Source organism: Ahaetulla prasina, chromosome 4 (genome assembly GCF_028640845.1).
Source record: "Ahaetulla prasina isolate Xishuangbanna chromosome 4, ASM2864084v1, whole genome shotgun sequence".
Lineage (NCBI taxonomy): Eukaryota > Metazoa > Chordata > Lepidosauria > Squamata > Colubridae > Ahaetulla > Ahaetulla prasina.
In genome coordinates, this window is record NC_080542.1 from 92654959 (window position 1) to 92679651 (window position 24693).

At 34.9% G+C, this 24693-nt stretch overlaps 1 protein-coding gene across 1 annotated transcript in view; it reads right to left on the reverse strand.

Annotated features, from left to right (window-relative positions):
* The window catches only part of TGFBR2 (transforming growth factor beta receptor 2), a 66179-nt gene extending 44645 nt beyond the window's left edge, over window positions 1–21534 (reverse strand). Inside the window, exons 1-2 of the mRNA XM_058180127.1 lie at window positions 21164–21534; window positions 796–961 (exon numbers count right to left, since the gene is read on the reverse strand). Of these exons, the coding sequence (XP_058036110.1) occupies window positions 796–961; window positions 21164–21239 (242 nt within the window). The 5' untranslated portion in view covers window positions 21240–21534. The remainder of the gene's footprint in view (window positions 1–795; window positions 962–21163) is intronic.
* Between the last annotated feature and the right edge of the window lie 3159 nt (window positions 21535–24693).

Here is a 24693-nt window from a genome sequence, read left to right on the forward strand (position 1 = left end):
GGTAGGTAAAATGAGGACCCAGATTGTTGGGGGGGCAATAAGTTGACTTTGTAAAAAAAAATATACAAATAGAATGAGACTATTGCCTTATACACTGTAAGCCGCCCTGAGTCTTTGGAGAAGGGCGGGATATAAATGTAAACAAAAAAAAAACAAAAACAAAAAAAACAACTTGATGCTAATTAGAAATTCCCAGTTTAATTATGTTGTGAGAATTGTAGAAACATCTATTTATTAAGCCATAATATGATAATCTAAACCAGATCAATGAGTTTTAATTAAATCTTACTGAATATATTTTAAACTTCCATTTTTCAAGACATGGAATTTATTATAGCTTGTATTTGTTCTGTGTTTATAGTGAGCCATACTAGAGTGAATTTAAATAGGCATAACTTAATATATGTCTAATAAAATCTGGTCTATAATAATGACCATCTTCTGAATAGATTGTATCCTAACTCATCTGCTTTGCTTCTATTTCCCAAAGGACTAGAACTTGCTATCAGATGTACTGTAAATATCTGATTTTCATAAGCCCCCTTCCACAAATATATGTTTCATTTTGCAAGAAAATTATGCTCATGCAATGTAAGAAATAAGGATTTCAATATATTACATTGAAATGAATTGAAACAAAGCTTGGTTTTATTCTGAAAACTGTCACAATAATCAGAAGGTATAGTGGCAATTGGAGACAAATTATAGTGGCAATTGGAAACAAATTTAAAACAAAACAAAACCCAACCCAATCAATCAAATGCCAATTCTTGCACATAGGTACAATGTACTTACCAAACAGCTGCACAGATTTCATTTTTGTGTTCACAAATAGAAGTGATGTTGCAGTTACTGCAACAATGTCCTTCATTGGTGCAGGTTGTCAATTTAACATCACAAAATTTGCACAATTTCCCCATTTTGAATCCACCACTGAAGAGGTTATGTTCACGATATTCGGCTACAAAGGAAATATATATACATATATATATATAAATATATTATAAACAATATAGATCTATCCATAAAAATACACTTTATTTTCAAATTATATTTTAATATGTATTATTATGAACAATATTTTTGTATCATAAACATATACAACAAATGTATTTTGTTTCCACCTGACAAAATAAGGTAAGAATCTTGTACTTGTACATTTGATTTAGCTAGTACAGATTTGCTATTGTCCTGAACAATAACATTTAAAAACTTATATTAATCTATTTCTTTAAAAAGCATACTCTTCTAATAAAAATTATATATATATATGCGTGTGTGCGTGCACATGTGCACAAAAAGATTTTTGGGAAATACTACGTAACTGAATTTTTTTAGACAGGCTGTACCATACATGAAGCAAAGGTAATTACTGTCAAAAGCAAAAGTGTACATGAGTAAAAGTTAAAGAACCACCGAATTATGAAATTATAATTTAAGATTAAATTTTAAATCAAATTTAAAATTTGATATAAATAATCTTTGAAATTATTGCTGCACCAACATGCATTAATGAACATAAAACACACCAACCATCCTAATTTGCTAGGATGCTCTTCATTCAGATATTGTATATATCTTATATCTCTGGATAATTACACTACACACATTACACCTATATTTGGAATGTAAGTGGTACTCAAAAAAATTCAGCCAGAGCATGGGAAAGAAAACAAGCACGCCACATTGCAATGGATACTTCTGGGACAAGAAACTTAGAAGTAAAGATTGTTTCTAGTCCGAGAAATGAAAATATTTGTCTTGCATTTTAGGTTTCATAGCCAAGTTTTAAGAGGAACTCACCTGTTTTTCTCCTTTTGTTTAGGGAAAATGCATGGCTGCTGCTAGAATCATGCACTTTCCATTTTTTTTAATGGAATGACCAGTCAGATGCAAATGTCTGTATGTGGGTAATATTATGCTCTGTATTGAAGGGAATAATCTATTATTTGTTTAGAATTTGTGTTACATTTTGTGTAGTAAAAGCCTGAGTTATGCTGGTACTTTAGAATATTTTGTTACTACAACTTTTGCTTTTTTCACAGTAATATTTTGACTTTGTAAATAAGCAACAGCATTCAGGGTTAAACCCTATAATTAACAGTCTCAATATACAGAACAGCTGAAGAGAATAAATATGAATAGTAATAACACACACATTTTTAGCAAATCTAATGGTTCATGTATTTCCTTTTGAGTTCCTAAATAAAGTGTGATAAAACTTCAAAACACAATGAATATTTATTTTCAGGGCAAACAATACATATTTAAGCTTTTCATTATACAATATTAGAAAGCAGATTTGACTTTCTAAAGGATAAGAAATTAAACTGCAAGTAATATTCAGTAGATTTATAAACTTGTACCACAGGAGGAAAGCAATTAATATTTCCAGTCCTAATTTACAAAATCATGGAATAAACTGATTCCACATTGCTTATTGGACAGCCAAAATAGCAAAAGTAGTTAGGTAGATAGATAGTGCAAAGTAAAAAAAAAGAAGAAGAAGCAAAGAAGCAGATATGGCACATTTAAAACCGTAAGAACAAGAATGATTAAGAATCATATCTTCTCGCCATCCTTTGTTAAAATTACCATAAGAAACATGCCTAGTTAATGTAAAATCTATGCATGCTTTGCCAGATGTTAAATAACTAAAATTGTAGAACTCTACATACTAAAACTTGTTGAATGAACTGTCTTTGATAGTAAGAGAGAAATATTAACCTAATATACTGGCAGAAACCTGCCTAATTTCTTTTTTTGGGGGAAACTAGGCACACATTTAATTTTTATTGGAAGAGATATGAATAAGGGAAAAATCTTCCTGCAAACAACCACTGTAATCACAATTTCCACAGGAAACTTAATCATTAATTTGGAAATTATATATTGTTTTCTTTATCACATTTTTCCTTGGATATTACATGCATTAATATCATAGTAGTGATATTTTAAAGCTAGTTTTAAAGACTCCTATTCTCATAGCAACAGATGAGAATAGTGACCACAAAGATATTTAATGCTGATTTTGCTTGTTTTTCTAATATTTGTATTATATATTCATCAACCTCAACCATTTTTAAAAGGATATGTGTCTAAAAATCATTAAACACAAGTAAGCAATAATAATATCTTATTAGGATATTACTATTACCAAAGATTGCTCCTATTGAAGATAGGATAATAATCTATGTAGTATTTCTTCAAAACTATGGGATTTTCCTATGTTGATGAATATATCACTAAGAAAAACTAATCTACACTCACTTAGTAAACAATGCAATAATTTTTGTGTTCCTGCTTTTTCTATATAAAACATATAAGCAATTTTGCTGATTTATCAACCTGCTGAGATTATTCACACGTATCTAGATAAAGTGGAATGCAAAATAAAGAAGCATTCTTGGTTTTACCCAAACATGTTTATAGTAAAACATGAATGTCAAAGAACCTTAAAAGAACCTTCCATTACAAAGTAGATTTTTCACTCTTCTATTTAATTATTTAATTGTCAGAGATTCTCTGCAGTTTCCTTAGCAAGGTTTTTTAGAGGTGGTTCGCCATTGCTTCCTTCCTAGGGTTGAGAGAAAATTAATGGTCCAATATCACTCACTTGTCTTCATGCAGGAACTTTGATTTTCTGGTTTCTAGCCTGATATCTTAAACACCGCACCAAACTGGCTCACACAAAATAGGTATCCATTTTTAAAAATAAATTCAAACAACACATTTTATTAATTGATTAAAATGGCTTGCTGATCACTAAATATTAAACTTGACAATGATAAAAACACACAAAATTCTCCTTTTATATTAATAGTATACAATAATTTCAAAATGAATTAACAGTGTCCACCTTATAGAGTAATACTGTAACAAAACATCACCCAAAAGAAAACACTTCTCTTTTTATATCTGATGATTTCATTGTAAGTGGCAGAGGTCAAGCAATATAATCAAACATTTTGCCTAGAGCTTGGGGTAGAATTAGTTCTCACTAAGAAGAACATTTAGTTCAAAAATCCAGTTTTCAGCACTGCAGCCATTCAGCCTACCTGATGGTGGCACAACTGTGTTGAATATCAGAAGGCAAAACAGCACTAATGTGTTTGCTTGCAAGGGTATATTCCTTGGAAATAAAGGTCTCTTTGACACTAATTTAGCATATCTGGATGATTTTGCATCCAGATCAGACTTAAAGAACACAAGCTAAGGCTGTTAACTCAATACAACTGGATGGTCATATCAGATAGTGAGTGCCCGCTGAACAAAGGTAGCCAACACAGCCTGAGTTGTTTAAGACATTATATGACTTATTATCCTCATGCCTCGAATATTAATAAAGTTCCCGAGCACATGAACCTCTTGCCTAGACTGTTATCTTCACTTTATGTTTGCTTAGGAATATTGGCTCATTTAGATTTGTCTGGTATTTTTTTTCTGGGCTGACTGAATCACAAGTAATATTTCCTTGAATCAGACTTTGCACTGTATAACTATGCTTTGTGGCTCCTAATGCCAACCTTTGACAAGACATTATTACAAATATATAGCACTAGCGGTGTCCCCAGTTTTACATTAAAGAGGCACAGGACCACTTCTTAATTAAAGTGAACCATGAAGATTTTATTAGAAATAAGTCTCATCTGCTTCATAAAACAATGGAAATTCTTCATAAAACTCAAATGTTTAGAATTCACTAAGAATTTGGATCCTCTCATTGACCCTGAACTTGGAAAAACATGTAATGTTGAATTTCCAGAACATAAGTAGTTAATCAATAAAAAGTCATAAAATTTATATTTCTAATTCTAAAAATGGTTTGACAATTCTGGAAATTGAAAATTGTTATCCAGAAAAATGTCTACTGGAAATCTGTCACATATCCTGTTTAACCAGCTAAATATATTTTCTAAACTTGAACTAGCATATCAAAATTTTATGCTTCAGTCTTTAAAAATGTATATAATATTCTTTAGTACCACATTTCAAGATGGATATGAAAACAAGGATAGTAAAAATAAACTATATCAACATGTTTTATTATTCTTTTTTAGGATTATTTCATCATTTACCCCATACTACTCTTACACACAAACTTATTTAAATCTGCTCCTTGGTCAATCTATATACAATTGCACCTGTCTTCTAGGAACACTCAAATAAATCAAAGATGTTTCTTCATGAAAAAGTTTACCCAACTGACCAGTCTATTTCTCTAGAACCCTTAATTTTATAGACAGCAAATCCTGAAGCAATTTTATATCTGCTAAGGAAATATGCTCCTTTAATAGCATATTTGAAAGTGAGCTTGTAAAAATAATATCTGGAGTATAATATTAGAGCTGTGGTGGCGTAGTGGTTATAATGCAGTAAAAACGTAAAGGTAAAGGTTCCCCTTGCACATATGTGCTAGTCGTTCCCGACTCTAGGGGGTGGTGCTCATCTCAGTTTCAAAGCTGAAGAGCCGAAGATATCTCCGTGGTCATGTGGCCGGCATGACTCAACGCCAAAGGCACATGGAACGCTGTTACCTTCTCACCAAAGGTGGTCCCTATTTTTCTACAGGCATTTCGTACATGCTTTTGAACTACAAGGTTGGCAGAAGCTGGGACAAGTAACAGGAGCTCACCCCATTATGCGGCACTAGGGATTCGAACCACCGACCTTTTGATCGAAAGCTCAGCTTTTGAGCCACTGAGCCACCACATCCCTCTTAGAATGCAATATTGCAGTCTAAATCTGCTGACTGCCAGCAGTTTGATTCTCACTGGCTCAAGGTTGACTCAGCCTTCCATCCTTCCGAAGCTGGTAAAATGAGGGCCCAAGTTGTTGGGGGCAATATGCTGACACTGTAAATCATTTAGAGAGAGCTGTAAAGCATTAAGAGTCTAAGTCCTATTGCTATTGTATTTACAGAAAGAAATTGGGATATAAAAATTGGATATCTTTGTAACTAAATTGAAACACATATACAATTATCTGATTAGTAAAGTACAGTTTAAACCACTGAAATAATATCTGCCAGAATATTTTTGAATTAAACATTTTGGATTAAACATTTGATATATGCTATACATTTTCTGACTAAGAAACCAAGTAAATATTTAAACTGTTGTTTCTTAAAAGAAACTGTTTGAATTATTGGAAAATATTTTATATATCCTCAGTTAGACTTATCCTATTTTCACATCCCGGGTGGTATATTAACCATTCCCCACATATATGAGATAAGAAGCTTGGAGAGGCCTGAAGGTAGTCCTTCTCTTTCTTGATCTCTATGTGAAATATCCAGAAGCCTGGTTAGCAAAAGTGCTGGAATCCTTGGTAGCTAAAATAGTGTTTTTTGTGAAGGCCTTTAAATTATAATTTGCGACCATGTAGACTATGGTTGGATCATAGTTATTATTTTATTAACTATTAATATTAGTATGTTTTCTCATCTTGGACTGGTGTGACAAAATTATGCTTAATTTGTATTTTTATTGAATTGTTAGTTTTATTATAATCTGCTATAAATCAGTTTGACTTTATATCAGTAAAATATATTAACTACCTATGATTTCTCAACAGCTTTATCACCATAAGCCACAAATTGTGGATTTATAAAGCTAAGTGTAAATGACAAATACGCCAAGCCATAAAGATTACTATTTTTATTTGGTCCTGTCTTCATGCAAATTATAAAAATAACAAGGAAGCAGATTTTTCTGTGATCTTTTATTCTTCAAAATCAGTCAGGATTTATATATTTGCAAGAAATTGGATATTAAAACTGATTTATAATCATTGCTTCCGATAACACAATATATCATAGTCTTTGGCTTTCCTTTTATTTGTTTCTACAAAGAAAAGTGTGAAATTAGAAAAAAATGATGGTTAGGGTCATATTTGATCTATATACTATTTTCCAATTTTGTTTTCAGGTCCAGTTCAAGGTGCTGGCGAGAAACTTTTTCCTTGCTTAAGATTATAGAATCTAAATGACTATCTACTATGTTAATTCTATTAATTACAGAAACCCAGAATTTTCCTTGGAGGGCTTGTTCAGTTTGTCTTTGCATACAGAAGAAGAACAGATGGCTGAGTAGGAACACCTTCATTAGTTTTAGGTTCTCTAAAACAGGAGCTGACTTTTTTATGCTAAACAACACTTTTCTACTTTCCAGGGTTTTTTAAAACATTCATCTTTATTATGCTGCAAAAGTGTTTTAAACCCTTTTAAACAAACTGCTGTCTAGAGACGGTTTCAATTATTTTAATTGCTTGCTTCGTTTGTTGTTTATCTTTTATGTTTTGCTGCTGCACCAGTTTAACATTTCTAAACTGAGAAAAGAAGATAGGAAGTTTTCAAAGTAAGACAAGGACACTATGAAATAACCTATTTATTGCTGTTTTGTTTATATAAGCCATGATGGATGTCTCTAGAATATCTTAAGTAGTCATTTCCGAGTTTCACAATAATACTTTCAAGTAAAAACATTCTATACCTTTAGAAAAATTCTTAACATAAAATGTACAGTAATCTTATATGTCTTTCATTCACACGTTCCCAAAAAAATATGATATTTACATTCTTTGCTAAGCTAAAACCTTGGGGGAGGGGCTAAAGTGACTTGTTGAACAACATTTTATCAAGAAGATCCATTTTGGTGTAAAATTGCAATATAAAATATGTCTCAATGTGCTGCAGGAAAGTTCCAAAATGATTAACACTTCCTGTATGCAATATGAACATTTAAGAATGATTGGAAGGAGTGAAGTAGAATAATAGCTCTCACCAGATAAATAGTTTAGTATATTGTACTTTCCAGAATTCTTTGTAATGTAAAATATATCCCACATATTCAAACAAATTCAGAAAGTCTGAAATTTTATATTAGAGATCACTGGTGATCTATGACATTTATTTAAGAGATCTGTAAAACTACTGGGAAAATCTGTAATTGCCCCATATTTTCCTCCTATGATGGTAGATTTTTTAAAAAATAGACTTTTCAAAAAAAGTTTATTTTAATGGCTTTACTTATTTCAAAAATGGGGACAGTTTGAGATTACGCTTATCTCTGGCAGTTTTGTGTTTAAGAAACAGATGCCTCCAAATAACTAATATCTAGTCTATTCCAGTTTACTAGGCACATACTTGTTTACTATTTTCAAGTGTTACTAGAGTTCAGACTGAAACATTTCTGTTATATTTTCTAATCATAAAGCTGTTAAAATAACATTACAGCGGAGCCTCCTGAATAGCCGCTTATCTGCTTGCATGAAAAGGAGGGAGGGAAGAAAGGAAGTTGCTCCAACTCCTAATATTTTTTTTGCCTGACCTTTGTCACTTTTTTCTCTATTTAGGTAAGGAAATTTCTCTGAAAAAAATGACATAGTGCAGCAACTTTTTGAAAATGGGAAGGCATCCTGAGATTTAAAAAAAAAAAAAAAACCCCAGACAGATCTAAACTCTCCACTTCTGGTATACATGAAACAATATTCATACATTCACATAAATATTTGGAAAACTCAAAGTGAGAAACAAACATGCCCCGGGAATAATGCATGGACAGGTGAGGTAGGTTGCCTATGTTTATAGAGTGTGACAGGAGATAGACGCAGTACTGCAGGAATGCTTCTGTTTTCTTCCTTTTCTGAATTCTGGAATTCAACATCATATAGAACTTGAGATATTACGGAACACTGGCTTATTGTTGTGTGTGCTTTACCAATAATTTATATTCAGAAGTGGGTGGATATGAATTATCCACCCACCTCTGAATATAAGGGGCATATTAAGGGGCGTGCATAAGAGCACAATAGTGCCTACCGTTCCTGTCCTATTGTTCCCTTCATTATATCAAATTAATATAGTTGATGAATATTTTTTTACTTATATATATATATATATATTTTCTTCAAGATATGTTGTTTTATCTATGACAATTGTTTGTGTATACTGTTGTGACAAAAAGAAATTAAAAAAAAAATTAACAACCAGTTCACCCAGCACCCAGAATGAGTGTGCACTGATAATACAAAATTACAGATTATGTAGATTATATAATAGATTAGTTAATTAATACAAGTAAATGCAATAAATTATGTAGTTGGAAATTACTATTTGATGTTAGCTTTTTGATGATCCATCTAACATTGCAACAAGACCACCCTGTTTTAATTAGTTGCTCCCATAACAGGTCACTGACCTCAAGCTGACATCCTAGAATGTAAAGTCAAATGGACCTTAGGAAGTCTGAGCAGCAACAGAGCTAGTGGAGGTGAGAGTATTCCAGCCAAGTTATTCAAAATCTTGAGAGACTATGCAGTAAAAGTGCTACACTCCAATTTGCCAGCAAATTTTGAAAATTCAACAGTGGCCACAGGATTGGAAAAGGTCAGTTAACATTCCAATTCCAAAGAAGGACAATGCCAAAGAATCTTCAAACTACCGCACCATTGCACTCATTTCACATGCTAACAAGTTATGATCAAAATTCTACAAGGTTCCAGCAGTATGTGGACTGAGAACTACCAGAAATACAGGCAGGATTTTGAAGAGGCAGAGGAACTAGAGATCAAATTGCCAACATACCCTGGATCACAGAAAAGGCTAAGGAGTTCCAAAAAAACATCCATTTCTGCTTTAGTGATTATGCTAAAGCCTTTGATTGTGTGGATCACAACAAATTGTGGCAAGTTCTTAAAGGGAGTACCTGAACATCTTATTTATCTCTTGAGAAACTTATATGCAGATCAAGAAGCAACAGTGAGAACTGGACATGGAATCACTGATTGGTTCAAAATCGGGAATGGAGTTCGGCAAGGCTGTAAACTGTCACCCTGCCTATTTAACTTATATGCAGAGCACATCATGAGAAAGGCGGGGCTAGATGAATCACAAGCTGGAATGAAGATTTCTGGGAGAAATATCAACAACCTCAGATATGCAGATGATATCACTCTAATGGCAGAAAGTGAGGAGGAACTAAAGAGCCTCTTGATGCAGGTAAAGGAGGAGAGTGCAAAAGTTGGCTTGAAACTCAAGCCATTAAGAAAACTAAGATCATGGTATATGGCCCTCTCAATTCCTGGCAAATAGAGGGGGAAGAAATGGATGTAGTGAGAGATTTTATTTTCCTGGGCACCAAGATCACCGCAGATGGGGACTACAGCCAAGAAATTAAAACATGTTTGCTCCTGGGAGGAAAGCTATGGCAAATCTAGACAGCATACTAAAAAGCAGAGACATCACTCTGCCAACAAAATGTGTATAGTCCAAAAGAGAAATATAGCAAATAATTGATATACTTAATCTGGATGAAATGTAAAATTTGTTACTACCAGTTCTGCCAAAAAAATGCTTTTAAAAGCCTGTGATGATCAGGCAACTCAGCTGGGATTGCCAGAGGAAAAAAAGCTTTTAAAGGGTTCTGACGATCCCAGCTGAGTTGCCTGATCGCCACAACCTTTTAAAAGCATTTTTTTTACAACCTCTTCAGCCAAAGACCTTGTAGAAAACATGCTTTTAAAAGGTTCTGGCGATCAGGGAACTCAGCTGGGATCGCCAGAGGAGCCTTTTAAAAGCTTTTTTTTACAACCTCTTTGGCCAAAGAGGTTATAGAAAAAATGCTTTTAAAAGGTTCTGATGATCCCAGCTGAACCGCACGATCATCAGAAGCTTTTTTTTTTTTTACTTTTAAAAGCATTTTTTCGGCCGAAGGAAAAAAAAATGCTTTTAAAAGTTAAAAAAAAAACATCTGATGATCGCGCGGCTCAACTGGGGCAAGTGGGGGGGCAGAGATTTTTGCTACAGGTTCTCCGAACCACCCGCTGCCATCGCTATCAGATCGGGCAATCCGGTCCGAACCGGGAGCATTTCCCCCCTGTACTTAATGCTGCATGTGATAGCAGCAAGATTGGTTTATGCACAATTCTGGAAAAAGGAAGACATCCCACTGGAAGAAGAAACAATAAAGAAGATTTTGACATGTGCAGAAATAAACAGGCTGACACTAGCACTCAACAACAAGGACGAGACAGAATACTATAAAATCTGGAATAAGTGTACCAATGGTTGGAAAAGAGAAAAGGAGTTGGAACAAAAAAGATTTCAGGTTTGTAAAATTAATACTGAATAATATTTGGACAAATATGTAAATGAGGACAGGGGGTATGTATATAAAAACAAAGTAGCAATGTATGTGAAATAGTAATTATATTTGTTATGGAAAAAATATATATGGATATGATAAGACCAGGATGGTCACACCGTGGCCAATCTTTTTAATGTTTATTAAATAATTTTTTTTAAAAAAGCACATATAGTCAAGACTATGGTTTTTCCAGTTGCAATGTATGGCTGTGAAAGTTGAACTATAAGGAAGGCTGAGCGCCAAAGAATTGAGGCCTTTGAACTAGGATGCTGGAGAAGACTCCTGCAAGTCCCTTGGACTGCAAGGCAATCAAACTGGTCAGTCCTAGAGGAGATTAACCCTGACTGCTCTTTAGAAGGCCAAATCCTAAAGATGAAACTCAAATACTTTGGCCACCAAATGAGAAGGAAGGACTCACTGGAGAAGAGCCTAATGCTGGGAACGATTGAGGGCAAAAGAAGAACCGGACGACAGAAAATGAGGTGGCTGGATGGAGTCACTGAAGCAGTCGGTATGAGATTAAATGGATTCCTGGAATGGTAGAGAACAGGAAGACCTGGAGGAACGTTGTCCATTGGTCGGACATGACTTCACGATTAACAATAAATAATAGGGATAGGTATATTACTAGGCTAAACAACTCTAAAAATAGCCTCATAAATGCAGGTTTCTAACATTTTTTATCTCAACATCTATTTAAATATCTCAACAGTTTTTTAGAAAAAAACCTTAACTACAGCAAATTATAGTTCTAGAGTATCCAATACGTTTTTTTTTCAAATAGCCAACATTTAAGCAAATTGCTTCATAAAGCTATTATATCATTACACAAACTTTCCAATTAATAATGAACTGTTCATTATTTCTAAAATCAGCCATTTCCTCTTGTAAGTATAATGGTAATTCAGAACACAGAAGTTTGAAACAAGAAATTTCAGGAAGTGTTCTATCTTCTTAGAAAAACGCTTTCCCATACACACAAAAATATCTCCTTTATTTTTAAGAAAAAACAACTCAAAGCAACGATGACCCCTAATTCAATTGTCCATTCCAATTATTGCATGATTCATTTATTGCAAATTTAGACAGTTGCATACTGCAATTTATTCTACCAAAAAAAAAAAAAACCTACAAGAGATGCCCCAAATAAGAATGCTACAAGCTCTAAATGTTTGTGAACAGTGGCATAGTTCCCCATTTTTATTTGCAATACAGCATACCAAAACAAAGGTAGACAAATAATGACATATTTGAGATTAATTAAATCTAAGGTTCTAAATAATGAAAACTATATCTTTTACAGTCTACTGTTCTTATATTATTTTTTGAATAATGATATTATGAACTTCCATCTTATCATAACATTTTAATGTCATTGATATTTTCATTGATTTAGTTTCTAAACATAAGAATTAATTATTTTAGAGAGCCTCATAAAGGCTTCCTTATTCCTACGCAAATCAGCGTACATTTCTTGAAGATGTGATAAAATCACATATTCCACATTAAATTGGCTATATAACCATATAAAAATCTGGAATAACAATCCTTCCAGATAGCTTCTTGTAATCAGCAATTTGACCATACCTTTGTCCCTCATTATATACAGCAATTGTCTTCGTTATAAAATCATGGTAACAAAACTGTCAATCCAGTGATTGTCTTTTTCCTCTCAAGAACTTTCCCCCATAATAGTTATTTCTGAAATGTACCTGTATTTGCTCCTTATTTCCCTCATTTTATTATGGTGGATCTTAATGGGCCAGCCAACTTGTGAGGTTCCTCATAGCTTCTCTGAAGCATGTCATGATGGTACATTGTGACTTTGTGCTCTACACAGCTGTATATCAACCTCAGCAGAGGGATTCCTGACCCCGTTACTGGGTACAACTGCCCAGTACCACCTACAGACTATTCATGGTGATCTCTCAATCATGCCCTAGATACTAGTAGTACTGCCTATAAATAGATCCAATCTGTATTTAGTGATATAATCAAGGTGGATCCCTGTGACTGTTCTGTGGGTAACATTAGCAGACAGCAGTATAATCAAAAAGCCAATCCAGTGACATCATGAAAGACAGCCATGCAGAACAGAGAGGTCAGCATAAACCATACTGCAGTAGTCAAATGACCCCTGAAGAAGTCAATCTAATACAGGCCAGTAAAAAAAGTCATGTCAAATGTCATGACTTCATAAGAATTGCCATGACCTGGTAAAGCAAGACAGCAACAAATACAGGAATATTACACAGACAATCTAACTTCTAAAAAACATACTTTACACATGCACAAAAGCCTGGATATATAAATCATGGATAATAAGACCACAAATGGAATAATTTATACTGCAATGTTTGGTTACACATGACTGATGTTCATTCATTTTCATTAGGACTCTTGATTCTATAGTACTGCTTTTATACTGTAACATTGAAAAATAATGCAAATGTTTTTCCACCCAATCTTAGATAGGAACAATTAAGATAATTACTTGGTCTAAAGTAATAATATATATTCTTGTACACAAGTATTTTTAAAGCTAACAGACCCATAATAGTCTAATGGAGTCTATTTCGCTTCCAGCATTATTAGTAGAATATACTCAACAATAGAGGTGAGAAGTAAGGCTATCATATCAGCATACAGTGTAATTCATAAAGTTATAATCATTTTGTTTATTGTTTCTGTGTTCATCTACAATATTACAATTCTCTGGCTGCTCATAGATACCAGGTGTGTGTGTTTATCTTATCAGAGGACAGCATATAACTCAGAGGAATAACTTTGCCTCTCAATTTTTTAAGGAAAAAAATATTCCTAAAGAAGTATTTATGGCAGGCTTTCAAGAGGTTTTCTGATTGTAACGTATTGTGTCAGGATCACATTTTTTTTTCTAGTTGCATGAATGTCTGCCTCCAATTATTGATTGAATTTATATCTTGACTTGATTTTGTGATATTTGGCGGTTTACATGGTATAGGGGGAAAAAGATTACACCACAAAAATAAACTAAATAATAAAATTACTGACCAATGCATGACATAAAAGCAACAATAAAAACCCCATAAAACAAAAATAGAAGTCAAAGGCATCACAACAGGTAAGCATTGGAAATACTTCTTGAAAAGCTAAACAATATTTTTAAAGTCATGAAGGAGGAAACCAGCCTGATCTCCATGAGAGAATATTCCACAAATCCAGTTCTGAGTTAACAGCAACACTTTCTAGCTTCAATGGCCCTTACTATATGGACTACAGTGAGTTTTAATAATCTAGTAGGTTGAACTGGTACAGTTTAGAGGTGATTCTCCAGGTACTTAGGTACCAAACCATAAAGCACTTTATAAATAAATACTGTAGTAACCACAGAGTGAAAGTGCTCCAATTCAGGGTCAAAATTATGGCATACCAGTCATGAAACTATCACTTAATTTTTATTAAGTGTTTATCTCGCCTTTATTATTTTGTAAGTAATTCAAGTCAGCAAACATACATATTATTCCCTCCTCTTCCTTTCCCACCGTAACAACTCCATGAGTTAGTTTGTATTGGAAGAGTGTGACTGGTCAAAAGTCACCCAGATTGCTTTCATGCCTAAGGCAGGACTGGAAGTCATAGTCACCAGCTTTCTAGGTAATACCTTAGCCACTACACTAAACTGGGTCCTTTTACCCACTTATCTTTTTCCCCTTCTACAACAATCCTAATGAAATTAGTTTTATGCAGCTATTAGCAACAGGATTATTATTTTTTACTTGTGAGCAGAACAACATTGCCACAGGTAAATAATCATCTCTGTCTAAAAGAGCATCCTCACCCATCAATACTCAGGTTTCTAAACATATTATGCATAGTTTAGTTTTTAGACTATTTCTCAAAAGGGACAGCAATGAAATGTTATTGTCACTTCTGGCAACAATTAGGATTGGTAATATAGAAAAATATAAGCATTGTTTTAACTTCAACTAGCATTATGAATGTTTGCAATTGCATCACAGAATATTCCATCTGACTTTTTAAAAATGCATAAAGCTACTTTTTAATACTAAACAAACAAATCAATCATAGATGGCACTGCTAGATTTCCTGTGAGTGACAATACATTTACATATATCTTTTCATGTCAAAAAGACAAACTCCATTTCTCACTGAGAATACATACAAGATATTTTAAGGATTTAGTGCAGTGTCCTAACACTCAGATTAGTCAAATATTCCTTAAATTGTAATCCAATACACCTGGACAGGATTAGTTTGGAAAAGGTTACTGGATCTTCTGTACTGAATGTTGATATTTTACACATATTTGTATTTGGTCCACAAATACTTCTGTTAATCTGTTATTATGCTATATATTATTAGCAATATCCTTAGTAGTCATCCATGAAAAAGTTAGTTTTTCAACTGATACTATCCAAAGATAAATGGCAAGAGAAAGATGATATTGTAAACTGCTTCCCTTAGGAAAAAACCCATTACTTTGTCATACTTGGTCAAAGCAAAATTGGTTTCAGAATTATAAAGAATCTATGACAAAAACGTTCAAAATTTCTCATTATACAGTAGAATATATAATTAAAATATACTAAAATGATTTTGGGAATTTGTTTCAAGACAATGAAAAGCCAAATCATATATATTTATTAATAAGCATTGTTTGAACTTCTTTGATAATTATCTAATGATGGCTACCTAGGCTTATTTTCTCTAATCAAAAAGTAGTTAATATTTGCAAATCATACTAATTTGTTAAATTACATTGATGAAATACAGTCCATAGGATGCCTCCCCTTTATTTTTCCAATAAAGAATTATAATATAGTGACACATATTGCATGTGCACCCAGTGATCTCAGATTCTGCTCTCTGGCTTTGAATCAACGAGAGTGAGTTTATTTACTTATTTATTAGAAAATTTATATTGCCGTCTATTCACACATGGTGACTCAAACAATAAAAACGTCAGATATAAAAAATAAAACTAATAAAGTAAAATATTAAAATAAAATAATATGACAGCCCCCCAATCCAGTGACAACACATTACACAAACCATTTGATGGGCTCCATCCCGCTCTGGTTCTGCCAGGCCCACTGGCAGAACCAGGTCTTCCGGAAGGCGCTGAAGAGGCCAGAGAGAGGAAGCTACCACAGAGAAGATCCTTCTTCTGGGTCCCATCAGGTATATCTCCCTAGAGAATGGGACTTGCAACATTCCTTGCCTTCCCGCTCTAGTGGGGCAATAGATGTAACTGGCAAGAGATGATCCCTCAGATAATCTGGTCCCAAGCCAAGAAGGGCTTTAAGATGATAACCAGCATCTTCAATTGCACCCGGAAGCAAATCGGCAACCAATGCAGCTCCCACAGGAGAGGTGATCAGAAGGCGGACCAAGCTTCCTTTAAGTGCTGAGGCACTACCCCCTCCTATAGGGAAGCATTAATCACTGCCAGAGTCCAGTCACTGTCACCACCCAGGAAGCTTTCACAAACCAGGACATGGCCTAAAACACAGGTACTGCACGCAGAGTCCCTAGGATACTGATCACTTCCACAGGAGCAACAAGATCAAACCATTTCCAGATAATAGGGTAAGAATCTGTCTCAGGGGCTTCCACCCGACCAGCAACCATGCCAACATCTAACTGGGAATGAAGTTGAGGATTTTGTCTTCCAGAAAATCCACAAATTCCTCAGGGCACTCCTTCAGTCAATCTTCAATCTTCTGCTTCACCAGCAGGAGGCAACACTTGAAGTTCCAGAGTTCCAGTGTACTTGCATGCTATTCCTTTTTTCCTCATACAGAACCAGGAAAAGGAATGCTAACTATCTTAAGAAAGCAGACTTATATTTGATTTAACTTTAAACTCCACTGATTTGTTTTAGAATAACTGTGGTCATCATCAGTGTTTCATTACTTGGGATAATAGGCACAAAAGAATTCCAATCTCGTTTCAGCTGTGCTTGAAATACATGTCACTTAGCATGATATTAATATAAAATAATGTTTAAAAAAAGCACAACAAAGAATGTTCTTTCTGTGCCAACTCAGGAAGCTCAAACTGCCCAAGAAGCTGCTGATACAGTTCTATAGATGAATTACTGAATCTGTCATCTGCACCTCTAAAACTGTCTGGTTTGGTTCTGCAACCCAACAAGACAGACACAGACTTCAGAGGATAATTAGAATTGCAGAAAAAACAATTATTACAAACCTGCCTTCCATTGAGGAGCTGTATACTGCACAATACAAAAAGAGGGCTGTGAAAATATTTACAGACCCCTCACATCCTGGACATAAACTGTTACAACTTCACCCTCAAAACGACACTATAGAGCACTGCACACCAGAACAACTAGATACAAGAACAGTTTTTCCCCGAACGCTATTACTCTGTTAAACAAATAATTCCCTCAACAATGTCAAACTATTCAGTAATTCTGCATTACTATTACTATTCATCTTCTCATCGCTCCTATCACACATCTCCTCCCTCTTATGACTGTAACATTGCTGTATCCTTACGATTTATATTGTTTCCTAATATGATTTGATTATTTGTATCCTATGACTGTCATTAAGTATTGTACCTTATGATTCTTAATGAATGTATCTTTTCTTTTTATGTACACTTGGAGCATATGCACCAAAGACAAATTCCTCATGTGTCCAATCTCACTTGGTCCATAAATAAATAATTCTAAATATTGTCATTGATTTGTTATCCAAAATTTCACACAGCTAATAGTTACTTTTGGATTTGCAAAAATTTTAATTTTCTTTGTAAAGACATTCTACATGCTTTTCCTTAACCCTATATCAGGCATTTCTGACTTCATATTGTTTTGAAATCTGGAAAGAATGGTTGACATATAGCCAAATCAGACTGAATCTGATTACAATTAACTTCCTTAGCCATGAATTATCTTATACTGCAAGTAATTGAAGGTGGCTATCCCACAGAAAACTTACCTATGTGTGAAAACTGCTGGGTGGAGCCATCCCATTATAAATTACTGAAGTCATTTTCAAACAAAAGCATTCCACTGAATATCCAACATGTATTTAAACGAGATCTGAATAATTTTCTTTAGTTTAAACTAGTCCTTGTAAAAAAAGCAACTTTTATTAACAAACTCTGGTGTTCAAACATGCTTACCCCTTCAAAAATAGCAACCTAAAAATTTAAACTGCTATTTTGCAGGGAAATCTTTTAATTAAATTATTTTGCTTGATGAAGATTATTTAATGATATAAACTATTTTACATATGTAATTTATACTTGATATATGTTTTAAATTAATTATTAATGATGTTAGGCAGCTATAACAAATGTATATAGCCTCCTGTAAATCATTCAAAAAAGAAGATCTCAAAATTACTTGATGCTTATGAAATCAGCCTCCATGTTACATATCTGTAAATACTTTAAGTTACTTTAGTTTAAATTTGTGACACAAGGAAAACAGAAAGATAGACGAAAACGAAAGTATGTATGCCAAATAATTAATAACTAAACTTTTCACACATTCCAATCATATTCTATGAATTTTCAATTGAAAATCATCGGTTATCAATTGAAGATACCCATTCCAACTATAATTTGGGGAGAAAGGCAAGCTTGTTTATTATTTGGTCATGAGGCTTAATTTTAAACTATCCAGCTACATAGGGCAAAACTCAAACAGGTTTGTGTATGGAACAAATACTATAGTTGTCCTGAATCCTGCTCCAGAAATTCTTCAATCTTCAGGAGTAACTGCAAAATAACTATAATGTTAATCTTTTAATCTAATTCTCTATTACCTCTTTAAAGCTCAATTAACTTATTTCATAAATTCTAGTCCTCTAGCAAGACAAGCAATGTATACATTAGTATAAGCATAGTTTTTTTGTTATAAGATGCATATATTTCACACCATTCTATGAAAAGTCTTCAGTGAGCCTTACACTTTAAGGTTCAACCACATGACAATACCACTACTCTGGTGACATACTCCACTTTATTCATTACAGGAATAATATATTGAGCTATGCAAGAATTTGAGCAATTACAATCACATAAATATTCTATTATTATGATTTGTCCACATATATTTGCTGCTCTAGTGAGAATAAAACATTTAACATTCTAAAAATAACTTGCAGGATGCTTATTATTATTACTGGTATTAATTTAAATATTAAGAACATTTTATACATACACAATTTTCCAGCATAATATGGTAATTTGCATTAATCATCAGCTTTCAAGAAACATAAAAGCATCATTACTGTACATATAATGTCATAATATGATTTCATTTATAAAATATATAGGAAATTGTTTCACTATAGTATGATAGTAATGTATAAGTGAGGTATTTGCTTTAAGTATTTAAGTATTTGCTCTACTTAAATAATTTGAAGCTTGAATTTTTAGATTAATAAGGACAAATGGAAGAAATCACAAATGAATATGCATGAAAGTGTGTTCAAACTTTCAAAATGGGTCTGGAGTGGGGGGGAAGAGAAAGTGGTTTTAGAAAGGTATTTCAGATATAAAATCAAGGAAAAGAAAACAAGCACATTAGAAACTTTGAAGAGGATAGCAAGTCTTCTAGACAGTTACTGTACTATTACATAATACAGCTCCAGAACAATTTTTCCCTAGCTAGACTTTGAGATAAATGGATCACAACTTCCATCATGCTGGTCAATTATGATAATGATTGTAGTTCTATTCATCTGCAGGATACCGAATTAGGAAATACAGTAAGTTTTTTCAGCCTAAAGTGTATCTAACCTCATAGATTCTTACTGTTCTCCAATCTAACCTAATTACAATTTTGTTTCCATAAACACTGAGATAACACAATCAGCATAAACCCACAAACATGATAAAGAACTCAAAAACTCAGCTTCAGTGGAAAGTAAATACTTCATTCATTTTATCCCTGCCGTAATTCACAAAACCAATACAACTATCACATTTTATATATCAAAAACTTTAAATCTTTATCTCTTTAAAGTGATACTATACTGAAGTATATTATATGAATGCAAAGATCTGCTTCTGAAAAAGCAAGCAAGCAAAATGGAGAACATAGAGATTGCCTTAGATCCCAGACCAAACTCTCATACACTACTTCGATATGTATTTAGCATCAGTATTTTAGAAATGAACTTGCCAGACTACTGCTTTCAGTAACAAAACTACCAGGTACTTTCTCGGGGGTGGGAAAAATTACTGCTAACAACTAGCTATGCAGCCTTTACTTTTGTATAGGAAGAGTTATTTCTGTACAGATAACTTCGTGTGTTTGCAAAATTAAGGCAACTTGAGTTTTGAAAATTTGCTTCAAAACAAATTTGGGGATTTCTGAATCAGACAACATTAGCACGGAATAACAGTTCCTCTATTTTTGTTGCACTGCACCCCAACTCAGCAATTACTGCCAAGCAGGGAACAACTGACCTATGCATAAACAGCAACTCATCCAAGCTAGGTGTGGCAACAGCTGGAAGTGCAAAATAAGGCAGCTGTCTCTGATAACCAAAGGCCAAGATTAAAACTTCTGAACTACATTTTACTGAAATGCAAGCCCCAAATATATGCCCAGCTAACAAAACAATTGTGTTACTAAGGATGGTGCCTCTGGAGTTCTTTAGGATTCAGAAAACAGGGTTGGGGGGAGAATAGTTAAGATTAGAATAAATTTGGACAAGAGAAGAGACAGATTAACCCAAAATAAAGACTGTCTAGAACAGACTCTCTAAACTTGATATGCTCCAGATACCCTCGACTGTGACTTTGATAATGTACCCAATAGGCGTGCTGGCTGCGGGTGATGGAACTTCTAATCACACACATCCGGGATTGCTAAATCAAGGGTAGTGACTTAACTAGTTCTTTCGAAGTGTGGTGTCCACGCTAGGAGGCTATTAAGAGAAAAGTGCGGAGAGCAAGGGGGTGGCGGAGAGACCATCCAAACAGAAAGACATCTCAGGTAGGAAATCAAAGTCCACATTTACCTGTTCCCCGTCCCAGCGGATGAGCCGTATTGTGCAGAAGAGTCCACAACAAAATGTGCTTAGGAATCCAGCTCATTGTATCTCCCTCTACCCTGAGGCGGCCTGCAGACACGGGATAAGAAGCAGCCTAGCCGAGACAACTCAGGGGTACGAGGGAAGGCGGGAGGAATTCAGGGCTAGGGTGAAAGACGACGAAGCAGCTCTGAAACAAACGTGGGATGGGGGGAAAAAGAGGCCCCAGCGGAGGAAGAGGGAGTAGTTGCGGCTTGGGTACTTCTGACGTGCGTGTGCGAGTCGCTCCCTTTCTCTAGCTGTAGGGGAAACAGGAAATCTTAAAAAGTTCGCAAACAGCTGGGCAGGACTTTCTTAACTCTTACAGTAGTTCCTTTTCTGGCCCTCCCTCTTCCCAGCTTCTCCCTCCTCCCCACCCGTTTCAGTATGAAGCCACTTCAGCTCGCTCTGTGTGTCAATCATCGGCCTTAGGCCGACCTCTCTTGTCTCAAACCGTTTCTCCACAAGCTGGGGGGGGGGGGAGAAAAGAAATGTATGAAAAGCCCTGCCTCGGGGTTAACCCGCGGCTTAGTTCATGAAGGCGTTTTCCCCAATCATCTCGCCCACGCTTTTCTCTCTCCTACTCAGGAGCGCGCAGATACGCCCAGGCTCAGAACCCTGTTATTAGTTTTCATATCCGTAATACATTTTGGTATTACGCCATACGTGATACAAAAGAGAACGGTCGAAGGCTCACACCTTAACGCGTATTTCCGGAGATCAATATTTGCTCAGTTCAAAATGGTTTGCATCAAGGTATGTTAACCCCAGATGCTATTTAGCCTATCCTGCAAGCAGTTTTCCATATTTTACTCTATACCCTAGCTTCTGTATCTAATATTTGTAAATCATGTTAAAAGTTTAGCAACACAATAAAATTAACATGTCTGTATAGAATAGAATAGAATAGAATAGAATAGAATTTTATTGGCCAAGTGTGATTGGACACACAAGGAATTTGTCTTGGTGCATATGCTCTCAGTGTACATAAAAGAAAAGATACGTTCATCAAGGTACAACATTTACAACACAATTGATGATCAATATATCAATATAAATCATAAGGATTGCCAGCAACAAGTTATAGTCATACAGTCATAAGTGGAAAGAGATTGGTGATGGGAACTATGAAACGATTAATAGTAGTGCAGATTCAGTAAATAGTCTGACAGTGTTGAGGGAATTATTTGTTTAGCAGAGTGATGGCCTTCGGGAAAAAACTGTTCTTGTGTCTAGTTGTTCTGGTGTGCAGTGCTCTATAGCGTCGTTTTGAGGGTAGGAGTTGAAACAGTTTATGTCCAGGATGCGAGGGATCTGCAAATATTTTCACGGCTCTCTTCTTGATTCGTGCAGTATACAGGTCCTCAATGGAAGGCAAGTTGGTAGCAATTATTTTTTCTGCAGTTCTAATTATCCTCTGAAGTCTGTGTTTTTCTTGTTGGGTTGCAGAACCGAACCAGACAGTTATAGAGGTGCAAATGACAGACTCAATAATTCCTCTGTAGAACTGGATCAGCAGCTCCTTGGGCAGTTTGAGCTTACTGAGTTGGCGCAGAAAGAACATTCTTTGTTGTCCTTTTTTAATGATGTTTTTGATGTTAGCTGTCCATTTGAGATCTTGCGATATGATAGAACCCAGAAATTTGAAGGTTTCTACTGTTGATACTGTGTTGTCAAGTATTGTGAGAGGTGGAAGTATGGAAGGGTTTTTCCTAAAATCTACCACCATTTCTACGGTTTTGAGTGTGTTCAGTTCCAGATTGTTTTGGTTGCACCACAAGGCTAGTCGTTCGACCTCTCGTCTATATAGTGATATATAGTGATATTGTATAGTGATTTAACTTAATAAAATCAATGTTGCAAATGTTGACCAAACTTGCTTACTTGTTGTAAGAAACCTGATGGTAAAAGAAATAGAAGCACCATTCATTTTCATGTATGTGTTTTGGAAATTCATCTATGTACTCTAGTGAAGTTTTTAAGGCATGCTGGGTTTCCTGGTATTTGACAGTCACAGCCATTTAGTTTACTTAGCCACCACACAATGCAGAAATAGCTTGCTATTGCCTTTTTCAGGGACTTTTTTTCTTTCAAGTCTAGACTATATTTCTATTTCTTAGTGTATATTAAATAAAACGGAACCTGTTGTAGTTTTGTTCTCTTTTTGCTTCTCCTCCTGCAGACATTTCATTATTAGGCTAGGTAATATCTACTGCAAATATTGAGAATATAACAATTCAAGCCAGAATTACTTACTTTCTCTACTGTAGCAAGATTTGACTTTGCCCAGGTTTTTGAGATCAGTCAAGATAGGTTAGGTAAAGGTTTCCCTCATACATATGTGCTAGTCGTTCCTGATTCCAGGGGGGCAGTGCTCATCTCTGTTTTAAAGCTGAAGAGCCAGCGCTGTCCAAACATGTCTCCGTGGTCATGTGTCCGGCATGACTAAACACCAAGGCGCATGGAACGCTGTTACCTTCCCACCAAAGGTGGTCCCTATTTTTCTACTTGCATTTTTTTACATACTTTCGAACTGCTAGGTTGGCAGAAGCTGGGACAAATAACGGGAGCTCACCCCGTTACACGGCACTAGGGATTTGAAGTGCTGAACTGCTGACCTTTCAATCGACAACCGTGTCCCTCAAGGTAGGTTAGCTTTCAATATATATAATTTAGATAGTCAGTGGCTGTTTACCTACCTATTCACTTACAATTTTTGTTATGCTTCCTTATGAGGCAAATATAGACATGAAACATAGTAACTTGTAAATAAAGACTGTACTGACCGGCAGTATGGTTTATGATTAAAGTATTGGGTTAGGGCCAGGCAGGCCCAGGATCAAGTATACTTTCAATTGTTAAACTCACAGATTGTTCCACATTTTGCTCACTGTAACACATGGATACTTCATGGATCTGTGCATTAAAGCTGGCCTAATGTGCCTTTTTAGTTGTTGATTATTAAAATGAGTCATGAAGTGGTGAGTTTATGATGGATGGATGGAAAGACAGAAAGAAGACTATGTTGAGGGTTAGTGCATTAGTCAGAATAACTTGTACTATGCTTAACATTATCCTTGAGATAGTAATAAAGTAGATGAGGACCAAATCTAAATCCAGAAATGGCTAGTGTAAATCGATAGTTTTCAGGTCCAGAGAAGCATACAAATGCTATAATATAAATTATACTTCACCTAAACACTAGATGAAGTATAATTCCTGCTATAGCAATGGATATATAACTTGAAGCTTCTTTTTGATTCCAGTGTATCAGTAGAGGAATCGGATAGTTTCAGTGGCAAAGAGAGATGGTGCAGATACATTAGTTACAATCCTGTCTGGACTGTATAACCCTGTGATCAGCAACCTCTATAAGATATGGCACACATGCTGGAAGTGGCACGCAGAGCCATCTCTCTAGGCAAGCAAGCCGTTGCCCATTGCTCTTCTGTGTTCTGGCGTGCTGGCCAGCTGGTCTT